General features: G+C 37.0%; 2 protein-coding genes across 5 annotated transcripts; one reads left to right on the top strand and one right to left on the bottom strand.

Annotated features, from left to right (window-relative positions):
• Positions 1-16,382: 16,382 nt before the first annotated feature.
• LOC111908422 (methyltransferase-like protein 2) lies at positions 16,383-20,437 on the top strand. Of its 4 annotated transcripts, XM_052764177.1 has the most exons (11): positions 16,383-16,764; positions 16,871-17,096; positions 17,188-17,306; positions 17,407-17,440; positions 17,543-17,618; positions 17,682-17,949; positions 18,064-18,163; positions 18,257-18,538; positions 18,672-18,773; positions 18,805-18,901; positions 19,320-20,437. In XM_052764177.1, the coding sequence occupies exons 1-8, from the start codon at positions 16,474-16,476 to the stop codon at positions 18,427-18,429; spliced, it is 1,287 nt and encodes a 428-aa protein (XP_052620137.1). In that variant the 5' UTR covers positions 16,383-16,473; the 3' UTR covers positions 18,430-18,538; positions 18,672-18,773; positions 18,805-18,901; positions 19,320-20,437. The 4 variants fall into 4 exon arrangements, with proteins under 4 accessions (XP_052620137.1, XP_042758375.1, XP_052620136.1 ...); XM_042902441.2 differs by lacking the exons at positions 18,672-18,773; positions 18,805-18,901 and having other exon boundaries at positions 18,257-18,500; positions 19,320-19,498; positions 19,628-20,437; XM_052764176.1 differs by having other exon boundaries at positions 18,672-18,901.
• Positions 19,197-20,473, bottom strand: LOC111908423 (geranylgeranyl pyrophosphate synthase, chloroplastic). Its single transcript, XM_023904250.2, has one exon. It carries the CDS (start codon positions 20,471-20,473, stop codon positions 19,352-19,354), a length of 1,122 nt encoding a protein of 373 aa, XP_023760018.1. The 3' UTR covers positions 19,197-19,351.
• Positions 20,474-21,161: the final 688 nt, after the last annotated feature.

Below are 21,161 nucleotides of genomic sequence, written 5' to 3'. Positions count from 1 at the left end.
ACTATTTATTTTTGTTGTGTATTTGGTCCTTGTGCTACCTCAAAAGATTATTGTGGAACCCAATTTAAATTTCTCAAATGTGGTTTCAGATTTAGGGTGAAGTGATGCAGATATATGAGGTCTATTAATTTTTTTTAATATATAAAAAATAAATACATAAATAAGAAAAAAAAATAAAAAGGGCACAATAGTCTTTTGAGGTAGGACAGGGACCAAATGCACAACAAAAATAAATAGTAGGGATCATCTAAGTTTAAAAAATAAGTTATGGACGAAACACACAAATTACCCAAACTACAGAGATCATTCGTGTATTTTACTGTTACCTTTTCGGTTTGTTCACATCTGGGTAACTATCTTTTTTTGTACACATCTAGGTAACGAACTTTTTGAAAATGTTCACATATGACCATTATGACTGGTTATGACCGGATATAACCTGCTACAGCCGGTCATAATGGTCATATGTGAACACTTCCAAAAAGTTCGTTACCTAGATGTGTACAAAAAAAAGATAGTTACCCAGATGTGAACAAACTGAAAAGTTAATTACCTTGTTAAGTCCATTTCCCTATATATATATATATATATATATATATATATATATATATATATATATATATATATATATATATATAACCCAAGAAAATGTTAAATTATAGCCCAAAATAAAATACAAACAAATAACCTACATATTTGAAAAAAAATATCATGTGAATCTGATTTCAGAACGAATAGTTTATGACATTTTAAAGTATTTCACAAATTACACAAAATGCATTAAAGCTAAAAACATTTCAGCTTTGATACCTCGTTTTTTATGGATTGTAACACAATGAATATGTAACAAAAAAAATATGAAGTTATAACCTAAAGTGAATTATAAACAATAAACTACATGTTAAAAAAAATATTGTCAGGTCGACTCGACTTCAAACAAATGGTTAAAGCAAACTAAAGTATTTCATAAATTACACAATATGAATAAAAGCTGAGAACTTTTTAGATTTGAAACGTCATATTCGAGAGATTGTAATGCAATTAATATGTAGGGTTAATGACATAGAAAGGTAACATAGTTTAGGGTTTGTACACATTAAGGTAACAATGTTTTTTTCATATATATTTGCCAATTGAACTTGTTTGACCTGTACATATTAAGGTAATATGATCGATGATCGTAGGTTTTTGCTGATTTGGCTTATTCACCCTCTACTCATCCTTTATTTAACCCAATTGTTATGATTTTTACCTTAGGAAAAGATTGGTGCCCTAAAACGTCGACGACTTCTTCAGCATTCTCCCCCTCACCTCTAAGGCTTGGATTCACCCCTTGCTACTGTGGCCTTCCATCTCGAATCCGCACATCAAGGACGGAAAACAACCCTGGAATAAAGTTTATGATATACCCGGTATGCCATTTTTTTGATTTTTAGATTTTGGTTCATATTTGTTGTTGTATTGGTTATTTCACTCCTTGATCCTCTTGTTTATGTTATTGGTTTATGTAGAAAGCTGAAGAAAGGTGTGGTTTTTGGGAATGGGTAGAACCTGATAAAATACTTGAAGTTATGCAACGTGACATTTTGAGCCTTAGAAAAGAGTTAGGAGAAGTAAAGAATAAACAATTTACTATTAAGTGTTTGTTGGTTGTTTTCATTATGATGTGTTTATTTAGTCTTTTGAAGTAGTAATTGTAATCATCAAGAAGAGATTAATGCTAAGGTTGTGTTGGTTGTAATCTGTTAGATGGTGAAATGGTATTTCTAATATTTTAAAGTTGTATTAAGATGTAGTGTACTTTGTAACACTTATTTTGATATGAATGGTGTCTGATTTGTTATATTATTTTGATAAGAAACAGATTTCAAAGTAGGATGCTAAAGTAGAATCAAAGTAGGATGATAAAATAGAAATTGTTTTGATCAATTTACCCTTAGATTTGCAGTTTTGGTAAAACAAATTTCATAGAAACAGATTTCACAGTAAGATGATAAAATAGAATTATTTTGACCAATTTACCTTTGGATTTTGTAACACTCGTGTTTCTACCATAGGCATTTATATTGATTTGATAGTCTATGTTAACCTTTATAACTCATTTTGAAGAAATGAAAAGAAATTATGTGAATATTATGTGTTTTATGCTTAATTATTAGGGCTTAATTAATTAAGCGTCAAAATTAAAGTGTGATACAATCCCAATATCTTTACATAAAGTTGTAGTGGTCGAAACAAGGATTTCGGGGATATAAAGAATACCAAAATCCGAGTTATAACGAAGAAGTTATGACATGTCGAAGTTTCGCGACAAAACCGGCACGGCGCTGAATGTCATAAAAAGTGAGTTTTTGATAAACTACTTTTTAGCCTTAGTAATCTAAACGAAAGTCGTAGTATTCGTTAAACCGAGAAGTTCGATAAAAAGAACGCCCAAATCTGACTTCGTATGAGGAAGTTGTGGTTTTTCGAAGTTTCAGCTTAGCAGTAGACAGCTAAAAACTCGAATTTTAGATCGAGCGGTTTTTAGCCGACACAACCTAAACGAGAATTGAAGGTCTCGTCATTTGTAGCACAACGGTAAAAACTCTGACGAAAACGGACGTCGGATGAAGAAGTTATTAATTTTTAACGGATTTCCTGTCCCGGTCTGTTAAAAATAATAATAAAAAAATTAAATCAAAATTAGCCGACTAAGTCTAAACGGAAGTTGTAGAGCGTAATTTTAGCTATGCGTGCATATAAAGAACGTAAAAAACGGAGCTCGTATGCGAAAGTTATGGATTTTAGAAGTTTTGGCGCGAAAATCGAGAAAATTCGCATAGTCACACTTTGCCACGTCACCCTCGCTTAGAATGTGACACGTATCCTGCTGAGTCACCGAGTTGCTGAGTCATCCAAAGTCGTGGCACATCCGAGGAGCGACGCGTGTGCAGCCTATTTCGAGCCTCGCAATGCCTGCCGCGTGTCCGACCTTCGCACCAGCTGTCTCCCTTCCCTCCTGCTTCGGGTCCGAACCTCGGACCTAGACTCCGGTCCACTTAGAAGTTGCCAACGAGCCCCTCGCAGGTGCGACCCATGTGCGAGCCATGCGCAGCCCACGTGCGAGCCCTCCCCTGCGAGCCTTCGGATCTTCGCCACCTGGAGACTTCTCAGCCGTCCGATCAGAAGCTTCCCCCTATAAATAGAAGGCTACGAGCCTTCTCGGATATTTTTAAGAAATTGCCATATTTAGCCCCTGTCTTCATATTTTCTTCACCTTAACCTTCCGCGAAGCCCCGGTATCGATTGTAAACCCCGGAATACTCCACGAAGTGCCCGAGAAGCCCGAAAAATTTATCTTTTCGGTTTCGAAGCCCAACTTTTACAAAGCCCGGTTTCTCAATAAAATTCCTGGTTTTATTAGAAACGATCATTTTAGGAAACGAATTGCTGCCCGATTTTCATCAAAACATGTGAGTGTGTAGTTACTTTCAATTTACACATAGATATAAAGTATTTACCTTGAAATACGTGTTATGTGTAAATATGTTAATTGTTTATTTGAGGTGACTGATGAATTGATGTTTTATACAAGTTTTAAACTGTATATGCTTTTTATCTACAAAATATGTTAGGTAGAACATGGGTAGATGAAATAGTTGATATGTGTTAAAATGGTGAGAGGCCTCGATGTTGTTGTTGTTGTTGTAGTCATCTAGCGGAGTATAGATGACGACCACAGACTTTTCTAGACAGTCCAGTGGAACACTAGCAGATTCGCAACTTGTAGGTGTTGATGAATTAAATGTTCATTGGCGTACTCTATCCCCTCATGGTTGCCTTTAGGACATGTATGGCTGAGGAAACCCCTTAGTAGTAGTGTCCATCCCGATGATAATCCTTAGGGTAGGTCCCTTGTGATAGGTGTTTAGGGACGTAAAGTGAGGACAACGACAATGGGTAATCAGGGTTATTGTTGATTGGTGAACTTAATAAGTATATTATTATTGTGGGTTGAAAACCCTATATGCTCACCAGGCTCCCAAGCCCGACCCACTAAGCTTTTTATGTTACAGGTAGTGGACCCCGAGCATAGTCGGAGGACGACGAGAGATTTTTGGATTATAGGCCAGTAGTTGTAAATAACTGTTGAAAGGCTTATAATGTCTTGTTTATGCTTTTGATCTGTATCGGAACATGACATCCTGATGTTTTGATATGAAATGAAATTATACATTTCTTAAAGAAGGTTTTGATAAACTTTTATCATGTTTTGTTTTGGGAACAAATTCCGCAACATCTTTTAAAAAGATTTCTCTGATTTTATTTTAAAAAGCATAAATTAACTCGGTCTTTTCTGGCCGACAAATTTGGGGATGTCATAGATTTGCAATTTTGGTAAAACATATTTCAAAGTAGGATGATAAAATAGAAATTATTTTGACCAATTTACCCTTGGATTTGCGGTTTTGGTAAAACAAATTTCATAGAAATAGAATTCAAAGTAGGATGATAAAATAAAAATTATTTTGACCAATTTACCCTTGGATTTGTAGTTTTGGTAAAACAGATTTCAAAGTAGGATGATAAAGTATACATTATTTTGACCAATTTACCCTTGGATTTGTAGTTTTGGTAAAACAAATTTCATAGAAACAGATTTCAAAGTAAGATGCACATTAATAGAAACAGTTGTACTACAAAATACCCTTAACACATTAATCAACATAACCTTGAAGCAGGTTATGACCAAAATACCCTTTAAGTAGTATCATAATAGCATTACATCATTCAGTAGGAATGTAGCATAGTTACATTACAAAAGATTTCAGGTTTGTTACCAATTCCATGCAAAGACTAAAAGTTTGTGTTAGATGACAAAAGATAATACTAGTAAACAAGCACATCATTCTAAAGTTGCTGGCTTGTTTTGACTACAACCAATCCCTCATTTGGGGACAACTTTCTTACTTAGACCAATCTCGATTATACGTTCTGAAACTTTCCTCTTTCTCACATGCATCTTTCCAATTCTTGAAGCTATATGAGCTTCAACAGGAGCTTGAACAAGATCTTGAACATGAGCTTGAACAAGAACTTGAACAGGAGCTTGAACAGGATTTTAAACAGGATCTTCAACAGGAGCTTGAGTAGGAGCTTCAACAGGTTCTTGTACATGTTCTTGAACGGGTTCTTGTATAGGTTCTTGTACGGGTACATGTCCATTTCCACTTCCACTTGTACTTCCCCTTCCACCTGTAATTCCCCTTCTTGAGAAAACAAACTAGTATTAGTTTCCAATTACATAGAACTACACTAAATAAATTCATTTTTACCTTTTCCTGGACAACTTGATTTCTTGTGTCCAATGCCTCTACAAGTACTACTCTCTTGCAACCCTTTTACACGTGATATTGTATGCGCCCTTTTACCAGTACCTTCTAATTCCGACTTATCCTTTGTTCATTTAACTTTTGGTCTGTCTGGTAGTCTTTTTTTTTTAGAGGTAAAGGCTCCTGATAAATTGTTTTCGGCCACATTTGACTACCATTTAAAGGGTGGACATTGTAAGTGTAGCTTGAAAGGAAACTTTGTTTGCTAAAACCAGGTGCCACATACGACTCTGCATTATGATTCAGGTATGCAATTGCAGCCAAGCCATGCAAGCATGGGATACCTCTCAATTGTTAACTTCTACATTTCCATATCCTTCTGATTAGATCCACAGCAAATGCATCGTTACCAAATCTTACTTCAAATTGTTGATAGCCACTTGGATAAATATGTAAAAAAAAAAGGTAAGTTAACACCCCAAATCAAATCAATCATTAGCTAAGTTAAAACATTATGTTACTCACCTTTGAGTTATATTATTATCTTTTAACTCCTTTCTAATTGTTGGAAAAATATCCAAATCCCACTCTTCACCCATGATCCTTTGATTATACATCCTCTCCATGGACCAAACCCTTATTTCTTCCAACATTGTGATGATCGGCTTTCTACTAGCATCCCTGATTCCATTATTAAAACTTTATGAGACACCATTTTCCATACCATCACAGTTCCTCCCTTCTACAAAGAAAGCCTTTGACTAAGATTTTGGTTCCCTTTCAATAAGATGATCATATGCATTGTGGTCTAATTTCTTAATTCCATCCATGGCTTCTTCAAACTGTGGTACAGTGGTACTATTTACAACAGCCCAAAACAATTTCCTGTAATGTTCACCAAGACACCAACAAACTTCTTCTTAAAATCAGCATAGATGTGCCTAGCACATTGCCTTATGTCCATCTGAAATGATAGTAAATCCACTACCATTTCCCCCTCCAATGTCATCCATGAGAATGTCAAGAAACCACTTCCAATTAACTTTATTCTCAACATTTACCACATCCCACGCGATAGGGTAGATGTTGTTATTCACATCTCTACCCACTGCTGCAACAAGCTCACCCTTACACAAGCCTTTCAAGAAGCAGCCATCTACACAAATCACTTTACTACATCCCTCTATCCAATCATCCCTAACACCTTTGAATCAGACATAGTACTTTAAAAAAATATATAGTTGAGTCAGGCATGATGTCCACATCCATTCTTACCGTAGACCTTGGGTTAGACCTTATAATCTCCTCACCATAATCCCACAACCTTCCATAATGCTTAACCAAAGTACCTTCAATCTTACTCAATGCAAACCTTCTTGCATTTCTACACTGCCCCAAACTAACATTAATATTAAATTTTTGGAAATTTTAGCTTTCATTTTCCATAAGCTCATTTTTGGTCTTTCTAATATTTCATTAACAAAATGCTTCCCAATACACCTATAACTCACAATTACTCCAAGTTTGAATGACCTGGAGCATTGTGATCATCTTTCAGTGACTTAATTTGAAAAGAATGTTCGTCCTTCATCCAAGTGGCCTAGAGTCTAAATGGACATTTATGTGTTGTACCTTTGCTACATTTAGCTAACAACCTGTTCTTATCACTTTTTTCATACCATAAATTGTATCCATGTCTAACAACATAATTACTCGGTAAACATTCAAGCTCATCAGGGTCAGCAAACTTCATACCTAGTATAGGAACCATCTTATTCCAATTTTGGTTTGAATCATGGACGGGATACATTGGTTTCACATCAACTTCTTCGTCTGTTGCATCTGTGTCGAAACCATCTTCTGATTTCTTGTTAGGACAAAGTGATGGGTTTTGGCCATATGAACATTCCTATGTGCACATGCAAACCCTAATGCTTGGATATAGGTTTCTCTAATTAAACATGCTTTAAATCCAAGACTCCTAATGACTAATTAGGTATAAGAACAATACAAAATCAGATCTAGAAGTTTACATTTGAATCTCTTGTTTTGATCTTGTTGTCTTGGAGCTTTAGAGTCACCATTGTCACTCCTCTAATGGCTTACAAACACCAACTAGCAAGGAGGATGATTTGAGAGAGAGGTTAGGGAAGAAATTCGGCCAGGGTTTTCTTTCTTTAGAAGAGATGCTGATTTCATATGCCCTAAGGGTCTATTTATACTTGTAGGCTCCTAGGGTTTCACCCTTAAACCCTAGTTGGATAATCTTTCCTTAAAGCAATCCTAATCCTTACCTAAGATAGCCTTGGACGAATTTGAGGCTATCCCAAGCCCTAGAATTCGTCCATCCTCTATCCAATAAGGATTCATAGCCCAAAGTGTAACTATCAAACAATTTACAGTTTATACCCTCTTATTTAATTAATCTCTTTAAGTCACCAAATTAATACTAATTAATTTATGACTTATATTAATCAAATAACAATATTATTATTCCTTATATTATTCTCATAATATATTAATAATATCTATTCTCTCATAATAAATCATCCTATCAAGTTGCTATGGTGAAGGCAACCCAAAAGGACCATGCATAATCGGATCAAATACTTGCCTAATATAGTTGCAGCCTTAGACACTATTCCAACAGTCTCCCACTTGGATAAGTCTAGTAACTATATGCACAAGTACAATTTGATTTGCAATCGTAGCTCTCAAAGACACTGTCAAACTCTGATCTAATCAATCTTGTCCTTTAGATAAGGGATCGTACAGTCCTCTGTTAGATATCATGCTGACAATTCTATGGAATGATTAGTCTAGCATTTAGGTTTCTCGATCTCTGATTTATTCGACATAGAACTTAATCGAACACATCAATTCAGTTCTGACCGGGCCCAGCACATAAGTCAAATCAAATCATCGAGCGGCCGAGATATCGCTTTTACCTTCTTATGATAAAAGTTACAGATAAACTTCGAATTATATGCATTTACTTATTCATTAATCAACTATACACAACAATGCGTTTTATAACACCGAGTTACCAATGCGGTTTCGCATTATCAATGTACAATCAATTAACAAATAACAAACCATATATCTAGGTTTTAAGACTATATGATATTATCGTCTTGCGATCACCCTTTTATATCATATTCCATAAGGTGATTCCAGCAAGCGCGGGTCTGTTCCAATGCTCAAAACTAGTTCATAAGCACTCATGAATGTTGCAGTAACCCTTTGCTATGTCTAATATCATTTAGACAATCTACACACCAATTCATGACAATCTTCATTCATATCTACTTCCAACATATGAACGATTGTGGACAATTTGAGTAATTCGATTATTCTTAATAAACTCAATTATTCTGGAAGTCAAAACATGCAAAATGAAACAATAGTTAAACAATTAACATAAGACAGTAACATTACTCATAAATAATACTCCTTTATTTAATCATCAAATGTTAATTACATTTATCTATTACACGTTTCTACTACTATCTAATCTATGCTAATATCATCCTTCAGCCCAATACTCCTAGCATGCTGCAAGTGCTTAACCCTACTCAGTCCCTTCGTAAGCGGATCTGCTGGGTTATCTTCTGATGATATCCTCTTCACTACGAGTTGTCCTTCTTCTACAGGATGTCTAATAAAGTGATATTTTATGTCTATATGTTGAGATCTACCATGATCCCTTGGTTCCTTGGTCAAGGCAACCGCTCCTTCATTATCACAGAAAATCTCCATGGGCTCCTTTATGGCGGGTACAGCTCCAAGATCACCGATGAAGTTCTTTAACCATATTGCCTCCTTCGACGCTTCGCTCGTTGCAATGTACTCTGATTCGCATGTTGAATCAACTACGGTTTCCTTCTTGGAACTTTTCCAAGTCACTGCTCCTCCATTCAGGGTAAAGACCCAGCCCGACTGCGAACGGTAGTTGTCCCTGTCGGTTTGAAAGCTGGCGTCACTATACCCTCGCACCTTCAAGTCATCACTCCCTCCGAGGACTAAGAACCATTCCTTCGTCCTCCGAAGGTACTTAAGGATATTCTTAACCGCAATCCAATGGGCTCTGCCAGGGTTCCCTTGATATCTGCTAACCATGCTCAAAACAAAGGCTACATTAGGGCGAGTACAAGTCATAGCGTACATGATTGAGCCAACTGCGGAAGCGTATGGTACTCGGCTCATTTCTGCTATTTCTGCTCCGGTACTCGGACTTTGAGTCTTACTCAACTTGGCATTACGTTGTATAAGTAATTCTCCCTTCTTCGAGTTTTCCATACTAAAACGTTTTAGTACCTTCTCTAAGTAAGTGTTCTGACTAAGTCCTATTAGTCTCTTACTTCTTTCTCTCACTATCCTTATTCCCAAAATGTAAGAAGCCTCTCCGAGGTCCTTCATAGCGAAGCACTTCTCGAGTCAGGACTTAACTTCCTGCAGAGTCGGGATGTCGTTTCCTATGAGTAGTATGTCATCGACATACAAAACGAGAAAGCTAACTATGCTCCTACTGGCTTTGACATATACACACGATTCATGTTTGCTTCGTACAAATCCAAACTCTTTGACTTTCTCATCGAAGCAAAGATTCCATCTGCGAGATGCTTGCTTAAGTCCATAAATAGACTTCTCAAGCTTACACACTCTATTCGGATGCTTCGGATCCACAAACCCCTATGGCTGAGCCATGTAAACATCCTCAGCCAACTTTCCGTTAAGGAAAGCGGTCTTGACATCCATTTGCCAAATCTCATAATCATGAAATGCGGCAATAGCTAGCATCACTCTAATAGATTTTATCTTCGCAACTGGTGAGAAGGTCTCGTTATAGTCAACTCCGGGAGTTTGAGTAAAGCCCTTCGCGGCCAATCGCGTTTTATATGTGTGTACGTTTCCATCCACGTCGGTCTTCTTCTTGAAGATCCATTTGCACCCAACGGTCTTACGTCCGGGCGCATTATTAACCAAATTCCAAACTTGGTTATCATACATGGATTGGATCTCGCTATCCATTGCCTCTTTCCATTTCGCAGACTCCGGGCCTGCCATGGCTTCCTTATAGCTATTAGGTTCATCAAGGTTTATTAGTGTACCATCACTAATATACGTGTCCCCTTCGGTAGTAATATGAAAACCATAAAACTGGGGTTGAACTCTAACTCTTTCGGAACGTCTAAGAGGTAAGGACTCGTCAATTGGTTCAACCGAAGTTTCCTCCTTGGGTTGAGTGCCAGCGGTAGAGGTTCCTTCATCTATCGACTCTTGAATCTCTTCAAGCTCGATTTGCCACCCACTGTCTCCTTGGCCTATGAGTTCTCGCTCTCGGAAAACTCCTCTCCTCGCAACAAAGACAACATTGTCCTTCGGTCTATAGAAGAGATATCCAAAGGATTTTTGCGGGTAGCCGATGAAAATACATCGCTCACTACGAGGTTCGAGCTTGTCGTGAGTATCTCGTCTTACGAAAGCCTCGCAACCCCAAACCTTGATATGTGCTAATGAGGGAGCTTTCCCTGTCCACATTTCGTGAGGTGTTTTGGCAACCTTCTTAGTAGGGACTCGGTTAAGGATATGGGCGACAGTCTCTAAGGCATACCCCCAAAAAGAGATAGGTAGTGAAGCACGACTCATCCTAGAGCGAACCATGTCCAACAAGGTTCGATTACGCCTTTCTACCACACCATTCAATTGTGGTGTCCTAGGTGGCGTCAATTGTGAAACTATTCCACACTCCTTGAGATAATCGTGGAATTCAAGACTTAGGTACTCTCCTCCTCGATCGGATCGAAGCATCTTGATTTTCCTGCCCAATTGATTCTCCACTTCATTCTTGAACTCTTTGAACTTTTCAAAAGTTTCTGACTTTTGCTTGATTAAGTAGATATACCCATATCTACTATAGTCATCGGTAAAAGTCACGTAGAAGCGGTTCCCATCCTTCGTGGTTGATCTAAACGGTCCACATACATCGGTATGTATTAGGTCCAATAGACCCTCACCCCTTTCACACGTCCTTGTGAAGGGTGACTTAGTCATCTTTCCAAGTAAACAAGACTCTCACATGTCATCTTCCCTAAGGTCGAATGGCTCCAACACTCCATCCTTTTGGAGTTGGGCTATGTGCTTCTTGTTGACATGTCCAAGACGACAATGCCACAAGGATGCTCTATCCATACTATTGGAAGAATCTATGTTCAAAACATCATTTCCTAAGTTATCAACAATCATAACAGTTTCATATATTCCATTACATGGTATAGCTTCAAAATAAAAGACACCATTTAGATAAGCCAAAATAGAACCATTCTCATTATTAAAAGAAAATCTAAAACCTTGTCTAAACAAACCATGAAATGAAATGATGTTTCTAGCCATTTCTGGCGAATAGCAACAATTGTTCAAATCTAAACTTAAACCATTCCTAAGCACTAAAGAATATACTCCAATCTTGGTCACAGGCGACGATCTTCTGTTCCCCATGATTAGATTAATTCTTCCAGCCTCCACATCCCTATTTCTTCTTAGTCCCTGCACATTAGAACAAATGTGGTAACCACACCGGTATCAAGAACCCAAGAAATAGCATGAGATGAATTGTTAGATTTAATTGTGTATATACCTGCGAAAGACAGCTTGATCTTTCCTTCCTTGATGGCTTGCAGGTACTCTGGGCAACTTCTCTTCCAATGTCCTATCTTATGGCAGTGGTGGCACTCTGCCTCCTTTGGGTTAGGGCAAGGTTTAGCAGGATCAACTTTGGTCCCACTAGAAGAGGCACCATCTCGGGCTTTAACCTTGCGATAGTTCTTAGGCGAAGCCTTCCTCTTCTTTCCCTTTCCTTGTCCAATAGCCAAGACAGGAGCAGCGGGTGGATTGGGAGTTGGTGCAACAGACTTGTCCTTGAAGTTGCTCTCAGCGACCCTCAAGAGACCTTGGAGTTTGCTTAGGGTGACCTCCTCTTTGTTCATGTGGTAGGTCATCCTAAATTGATTGTAGCTTGGAGGCAAAGAGTGAAGCACCATGTCGATCGCCAAGTCTTCCCCAAAGTCAACATTCAACTTGCGAAGACGGTCGACATACCTTTGCATCTTTTGCAGGTGCACGGTAAGAGACTCTCCATGACCCATCTTAGCTGAAATCATGTTAGTGAAAATCTCATAACGCTCTTGTCTCGTGTTTTGGTGGTATCTCTCCAATAAGTCTTGATGCATCTCGTATGGGTACATGTCCTCATAGGACTTTTGGAATTCAGAGTTCATAGTGGCTATCATGATGCAATGTACCTTCGTTGCATCTCGCTCGTGAGTTTCAAAAGCGGTCATTTCAGCTGGAGTAGCGATTTCAGGGTTGATTTTCTCGAGCTTCTCATCGAGGACATACTCCTTATCCTCATAGCGAGCAATAGTGCGAATGTATCTTATCCATTCGCTAAAGTTCGTCCCATCGAAAGTGACCTTTTGACAAAGGCTCATCAATGTGAAAGAACTAGCAGCAACGTTGTTTGCGTTCGACATCTACAAATAGAAAGGACAAAGATAGATTAGAATATGAATCCCTAATTATCACCCAATAAGAAAAATTAGGGCTTGGATCCAACAACAATATTTACATGTTAGAAAAGGGATGCCGTAATCTAACATGCAAACAATTTGAAGGTAAGTGAATGACGATTCACTAATTCTCCACCATGAAAACCTAACTTTAAGTTCTAAATGAATTTGAGAATTCCTAGGTTTAGATGAGATTCATTGAAACATTTCAATGGCATGTTTAAATCTCGATATGCCCCTCTTGTTTGTGACTGGGATACTGAAGATCACAAAGCGGGTGTGAATTACCATGCAAATTCACTTGGTGCCTTCATTGTAACGATCACCTATTCGATGTGCCGGTAAACCACACACGCTCCATCGAACTATGATAAACAATGAATCACCCTTTGCCACCTTCGCTTAGAACCAATTAGTGTGCCGGTAAACCACACACGCTCCACTAACTTCTTAGCAAGGTGCAAAGTGTAATTTCATGGGATTGCATCAATTCACTTTTCCTAAAGTAACTAAGATTGGGAAATTTTTAAAAAAACATGTAGTTACTTTGTATTTAATATTATACTTTTAATGAGAGGATGAGGTTGCCCTATCCTACCCGTTCGGCTAACGACCCTCCACCGATCAAGCAAGCGGTGGGTGTGAGTGTACACCCATTAAGCGCCATTTTATAGGCCGCAACCTTATACCCACCTTATAGATCGGCTTCGTGAATGAGGCCTACTAACGGTAAGACTAGCATTTTAGTTATACATATATATATATATATATATATATATATATATATATATATATATATTAATCTTGTAATATTATATTAGTATAGGGTTGTATTTTAAACTTGTAAAATTCTAGGGTTTGAAATTTGAATTTTCTAAATTAAAACTTTTAATCACAAAACATAAATTTCAAAACTTGAGGACAAGTTTTAAACATTTAAAACATGGAGGATCAAATAACAAATAATCTCAATTAACAATTAATTCCATAATTATCCATATTTGATTTATTTAATGATTTCTTGCAAGATAATTACCAATTTAATCAAAATAATTAATTAATTATCACATAAGGAAATTAAATATTTTATTAGTTGATAAATATCTTTAATTAGATCAAGATTATAGTCATATATATAAAAAAACGTATTAGGGTTGATCTAATATGATAAAGGCAAGTTTCCATAAGATAAATATTAAAAAATCCCGAATCTGGCCCTTCCTGACGCTCGGACTCGCCGAGTGCACCATGGGACTCGCCGAGTCAGGCCAACTCGCCGAGTCCATGACTCAGAAACATAAAATTCAAATTTTTTCAAGCAAGATTCAAACAAACAAGCAACAATTTAATAGAAACCAATCTAGGCTCTGATTCCACTGATGGGTTTTGGCCATATGAACATTCCTATGTGCACATGCAAACCCTAATGCTTGGATCTAGGTTTCTCTAATTAAACATGCTTTAAATCCAAGACTCCTAATGACTAATTAGGTATAAGAACAATACAAAATCAGATCTAGAAGTTTACCTTTGAATCTCTTGTTTTGATCTTGTTGTCTTGGAGCTCTAGAGTCACAATTGTCACTCCTCTAATGGCTTACAAACACCAACTAGCAAGGGGGATGATTTGAGAGAGAGGTTAGGGAAGAAATTCGGCCAGGGTTTTCTTTATTTAGAAGAGATGCTGATTTCATATGCCCTAAGGGTCTATTTATACTTGTAGGCTCCTAGGGTTTCACCCTTAAACCCTAGTTGGATAATCTTTCCTTAAAGCAATCCTAATCCTTACCTAAGATAGCCTTGGACGAATTTGAGGCTATCCCAAGCCCTAGAATTCGTCCATCCTCTATCCAATAAGGATTCACAGCCCAAAGTGTAACTATCAAACAATTGACAGTTTATACCCTCTTATTTAATTAATCTCTTTAAGTCACCAAATTAATACTAATTAATTTATGACTTATATTAATCAAATAACAATATTATTATTCCTTATATTATTCTCATAATATATTAATAATATCTATTCTCTCATAATAAATCATCCTATCAAGTTGCTATGGTGAAGGCAACCCAAAAGGACCATGCATAATCGGATCAAATACTTGCCTAATATAGTTGCAGCCTTAGACACTATTCCAACACAAAGGGCATTAAGAAATGAATCATCAAGTGGTTTCTTACTTAACACCACTTCATCCTCTTTGTGGTCAGGTAAAATCGTGTCCGAAAATGTAGAATCATCAACTTCGTATTCATTGTCTACAATCGAATCATATTCATCAGGATTCTCCTCCTCGATCCAATCGAAAATGGGTTCATTGTACTGATCAATGTACAAATTAATTCTTTTTTCTTGGCTTCCATTACCAACCTCAAGGAATTCTCTGTAATCTCCTTCATTCTGAATTACTCCTAACCCTTCACTCAACCTTTCATGTGGAAGATAGTAGTAAACATCCTTGCAGTGGATCTTCTTTGTGAGATTTTCAAATAATGTAATGTAATCTGAAAATACCATAGTGTTGAAGTCGACATCTCGTACAGATGCGATGTCTGGGTCGAAATATACAAGGGGGTTAGGGGAAAATACACCATTATAGTGGACATCCACGATAAGGGATGATCCCTTCATCATTACAGTCGAAGAAACATAAATTGATTTCAATTGCAAAGGTTCGATATTGAGAACGAAGAGAAAAGGGAACGAAGGAATGAAAGCGGTGGGTTTTTTTTTGTTTATGAGCCCTAATCCAATTACCAATCATATAATGTGTCAAAAATGCCAAGTAATTTCATTTAATGCCACGTAATACAACATAATGCCACATAATATGCCAAATCAGTAAAAACCTACGATCATCGATCATATTACCTTAATATGTACAGGTCAAACAAGTTCAATTGACAAATATATACGTAAAAAACATTGCTACCTTAATGTGTACAGACCCTAAACTACGTTACCTTTATATGTCATTAACCCTAATATGTAACCAAAAAAATGGTTAATTAGTACCTAAAATGAAGTACAAACAAAAAACCACATATTAGATAAAATATAATGTAACTCCGATTTCAAACGAATAAGTTATGACATTTTAAAGAATTTCACAAGTTACACGATATAACAGAAAAATAAAAAATATCTAATACATTTTGTGTCTTACAATTCCGATCCAAAAACCAAAACACGTAAAAAAAAGTTGGGAATATGTAAAACGATAACCGGTCCAACAACATAAACCGGTACCAAATGTTGGTCCTCATCGAGATACTCCTCTGTATGTTAGTTAAATTTTTTTGTTAGCTTTTAAATTAGCGGGACATATTTTTAAAAAATATTATATATTATATTATTATATAAAAAATAAAAAAAGGTGATTTTTTATTTATTTATTTATTTTATTATTATCTTTTTTAAGGTGATCCAAAAGTAAAAAATTGTTATTGGAACAATAGCCGAATTTTGTAATTTATTCTTTTCCACCTCAGCTTTGGGCTAAATTATGTAAAATCGACTTAAGAGATACCATTACCAGCTTCTCGTTTATAAACTTGTCCGGCAGCCAAAAACCTGAACTCCGATAATGGCGGGGGCTATAACAGACGATTATCAGAAGCTATCTATGTTCTTCAAATCGGGGATTTACCGATTACAAGCTTCAAACGCCGTATTCATGGACCCAGTTCGCGTCCTTAACCTCTCATACAATCATTTTAGGGTTTCTCCGTCTTCTTACTACTCTCGTTTCTTCGAACCGAATCCCTCCGGCGAAGAGCATTCTAGGGTTTCCAAAAATCAAAGAAAACGGAAACGTAAACAGAAAAAACCTCCTGCGCTTAATGAAAGAGAACAAGCTGCTGAAGAACGCCATCAGGTAAACTTCTAAGTTTATTTAGATAAATAGCATAACAAAACTCACATATCATTGAGCATTTCATTGTATCAATCCATACGTCAATTTGGGCGCTTTATTATTCCAGAAGGCGAAACCTTTGTTGATGAAGGCGCACGAACTTTTGCTCGGGGCTAATGATCTTCTGCTAAATTTGGGGAAATTGAGAAGTGATGATGATTCTCCAACATCTGATTGTGAACAGTCGATGGTAGCAAGTGATGAACATTCGTTTGTTGAGCTTGGGAGTGTATGGCAAGCTCCATTGTTTGAAATTTCTCTGTATCCTCATCAGGATTACAAGCCAACACAAGGTACTTGTTATAATTTCCATCACTAATTTACAGAAGATATTTCTACTTACTGTAACAAGGAAGATGATGACTAATTCGCACATCACCTCAGATGAAAAAAGAAATACTCCGGCATTTGGGAGCTTGATTGCTAATATGGCAAACTGTGACATGGAAGCTGATTTCCTAAATCGCCATTACATTATACCCAAACAGAGTTCCTTCTACATGGTGCGCTTCCATTTCTTACTTTATTCGAATTTCTTGAATACTTCATGTTAATCAGTTTGACTTACAATCTCCACATGTTTGCTCGATTCACATGTGGAAGTCTGATCTGAAGCAGATTCATGGCCTCATCCCTGGTAAATGCAATAAATAGCAATGTACTTTTGATTATTATTATTTTTTTAATAAATATTTAATATTTTGCTTATTGAACATAGAAATTTGAATCTTTATTGCAGTTAAACGTGATTGTGGATACAATCTTATTGTTGTTGATCCACCTTGGGAAAATAGCAGTGCCTACCAAAAATTGAAGTAACGTTTCATAATTCATATTCATATTCTTTTAAAAACATTCTCATTGATTTTAATTTTTAGGTACCCAACTTTGCCAAATCGATACTTTTTGTCTCTTCCTATTGAAAAACTTGCTCATAAAGATGGAGCCTTGGTAGCATTGTGGGTAACAAATAAGGAGAAATTACGGGTATTTATTGAAAAAGATTTATTCCCTAAATGGGGAGTGAAGTATTTGGCAACTCATTATTGGTTAAAGGTGAAAGCAGATGGTTCTTTGATTGGTGAATTGGATCTTTTTCATCACAGGCCTTATGAATGCCTTGTCCTTGGTTACTGTTATCCAGAGGTGAAGAATCTCAATATATTTTATTTACCATTCTTCTATTAAATAAAAATTAAAAGAAATCATTACATTTTATAATTTTATTCCCTTTTTTAAACTTTTGTGTGATATTTACAGGTTGAGGATTTGGATTATTTTTCGAAACTAAAATCCATTCCAGATGGTCAAGTGCTCATCAGTATCCCGGGAGATTACTCCAGGAAACCCCCGGTTGGAGGTATTTTATTATTTTATATAATCATTTATTTTGAAAAATAATTATGATTAATAAATAAACCCTTTTTGTCTCGATCCAACGGTTGTTATTTAGAGATGCTACGCGAGTACATACCTGGATCACACACCGCTCGTTGCCTCGAACTCTTTGCTAGAGAAATGGTATCCGGATGGACATCTTGGGGAAACGAACCGCTTCGATTTCAAGATTCGAGATACTTTTCCAGGACAGACACAAACACAGCCAGGACTGGACAAACTTTTTAGGGTTATTTTAAATGATGAGGATGTGAAAAAACATTCACGAGTCACGTGTCTATCTTGTTTCATCTTTTTGGGTAAGATAAAAACTAAAACTTTTTATCGAGAGAGACAGGTTGGACTGTGTTTTGTGTATCGAGAGACAGGGTGGACTATGTTTGGTAAGATAAAAACTAAAACTTTTTATCGAGAGACAAGTTGGACTGTGTTTGGTAAGATAAAAACTAAAACTTTTTATCGAGAGACAGGTTGGACTGTGTTTGGTAAGATAAAAACTAAAACTTTTTATCGAGAGACAAGTTGGACTGTGTTTGGTAAGATAAAAACTAAAACTTTTTATCGAGAGACAGGTTGGACTGTGTTTGGTGTATCGAGAGACAGGTTGGACTGTGTTTGGTAAGATAAAAACTAAAACTTTTTATCGAGAGATAGGTTGGACTGTGTTTGGTGTATCGAAAGACAGGGTGGAGTGTGTTTGGTAAGATAAAAACTAAAACTTTTTATCAATGAGAGTAGAACTTAACAAATGAAATTGCAATGAATGAACAGGGAAAATTTAAAACAATTGAAGATGAAAATTTAATGTTTACTTGTTTAGCATTAATCTTGTGGGAAGTTGGTAAAATCTTTAACTATACATTAATGAACATGAAAATTTACAACACATGATATTTTCTTATTGAATTATTGTTCTATTTGCCTTTTTTTTTTTTTTTTTTCCTTTTTCTTTTTTATGATGGGCATAAAATATAAATCAAGTTGCTATAAAATAATTCATCAAGAAAAATGAAATTGCAATGAAGAGGTGAAGCTTTTAAAGAGAGACACAATCATTCTTTTCATAAAAACCAAAACTAATTAAAAGTTAAATCTAATTTGCTATCATTTTTCTGCAGGGAAACCGCCGGAAGCTTGGTTTTCATGATATTCAATTCTGCCGGTATGCTATATACTCCGCCAGAGCCACCAGCGGCGCCACCCCCTTGTATGATTCAAACCCTTCAAGCTGCTGTTTAGCTTCCGCCAACAACTCCTCCGAGAACTGCCGTGATTTCTCAAGTCCCATTAGTTTCGGGTAAGTCATCTTGTCTACGAGTAAATCTTTTCCGGCGGTTTTCCCCAATTCCTCCGACGACTTGGTGACGTCTAATATGTCGTCAACCACCTGAAACAATAATCCAATGCATCTCGCGAACTTTCTCAGCTTTTCCACTTGGGTGTCGCTTCCTCCACCTAATATTGCTCCCAATACGACGGCTGCTTCCAATAGCGCCGCCGTCTTGTGGATGTGGATGAACTCAAGCTGGTCCAGTCCGACGTCCTTTGCACCTGTTGAAGCTATGTCCACCACTTGACCCGCGACCAACCCTTCAGTCCCAATCGACTTCGCCAGTTCTCCGACGGCGGCCAAAACGCGTTCAGGAGACGCGCCGACGGTGGCGCTTGCGATGTGTTGGAAAGCGAAGGCGAGGAGAGAGTCGCCGGCGAGGACCGCCACGTCTTCGCCGTAAACCTTGTGGTTTGTTGGTTTCCCCCGGCGAAAATCGTCGTTATCCATGCACGGAAGGTCGTCGTGAATCAACGACATGGTGTGTATCATTTCAACAGCGCAGGCGGCTGGCATGGCGGTGGATTCATCACCTCCGACGAGCTCGCAAGCGGCGATGCAGAGAATGGGCCTCACACGCTTCCCACCGGCGAGGAGAGAGTAACGCATAGCTTCATGGATTGTGGGTGGCGTTTTAATGGAAATGGATTCATCAAGCGCTCTGTTAACCCGAACAGCTTTCTCCCCCATGTACGCCTTGAAATTGAAGCAATCCGACGAGATTTCGCCGACAGTTTCCTGTTCTTCCTTGGTAATCACAGCAGAAACAGAGAAACACGAAGAAGAAGAAGAGGAAACTCTGGATCTTGGATGAATTTTGAAATTGGGTTTACTGCATTTCATCGGCGTTTTGCAGATCAATCCGACGAATGACGATGACGAAGATCCGTTGAACATAGAACATGTTTGAACCCATGAATCGATGAAACTCAGAGATCTCATGTTTATCCAGAATTAGAAGAAGGAGAAGGAGATGAAGTGTGTGCTTTTTGAAAAGAGTCAAGTTGTTAGTGAAAATGGGTCCCTGAACATTCTTACAACAAATCAACATCTGCCAACCTAATCTCTTGAGGTCATGGGGGATGAAGGGTGCAATCTGTAAATTCCACAGAAAAAAAAGGCTACCTCATCACATTCACACCAAAGATAAATGCCAAAATAAAAGGCCATATATGTTAATTAATTAAAATCGATTTTTGGGGTAAAATTTATTCCATTTAAATATCTACTTCTTTTTTTGATAAAAAAGGAATTATAAGTTTGATTAAAGTTAATTTTTGGGTATAAGATTGATTCCATATAAGAGGATTATGTACGTTTTTTTTTATCGCTTACTAAAATTAAAATATTTCTTTTTGGTTCTTGTGATTGTGGTGAAAGGTGGAAAAGAAAATCATTTGTTTAAATTGCTTTAGATTTTTTTATAGATTTTTTTGTTAACATTTGATTTTGTTTTATTTTATGATAAGGATGAAAAGTAATCTTTGATTGTGAGTGGAAAGTATAGAAGCACTATTCGCTTTTATGGTAAACGAGGAGTACACGCACCACCTAATTCTACTATATATAGTGAGAAGTGAGGACATTGCATTAATAATATGTGGATCATTTAGGATCGTTAGATTGTGTT

This window comes from Lactuca sativa, chromosome 5 (genome assembly GCF_002870075.4).
Source record: "Lactuca sativa cultivar Salinas chromosome 5, Lsat_Salinas_v11, whole genome shotgun sequence".
NCBI lineage: Eukaryota > Viridiplantae > Streptophyta > Magnoliopsida > Asterales > Asteraceae > Lactuca > Lactuca sativa.
This window is presented reverse-complemented; position numbering and strand designations above follow the sequence as displayed.

Excerpts from the sequence above, each read along its gene's own strand:
- LOC111908423 (XM_023904250.2), bottom strand. The coding sequence starts at position 20,473 with ATGAGATCTCTGAGTTTCATCGATTCATGGGTTCAAACATGTTCTATG.
- LOC111908422 (XM_042902441.2), top strand. The coding sequence starts at position 16,474 with ATGGCGGGGGCTATAACAGACGATTATCAGAAGCTATCTATGTTCTTC. Across the intron at positions 17,307-17,406 it reads AACAGAGTTCCTTCTACATG|TCTGATCTGAAGCAGATTCA; the intron begins GTGCGCTTCCAT and ends CACATGTGGAAG. Across the intron at positions 18,164-18,256 it reads CAGGAAACCCCCGGTTGGAG|AGATGCTACGCGAGTACATA; the intron begins GTATTTTATTAT and ends GTTGTTATTTAG.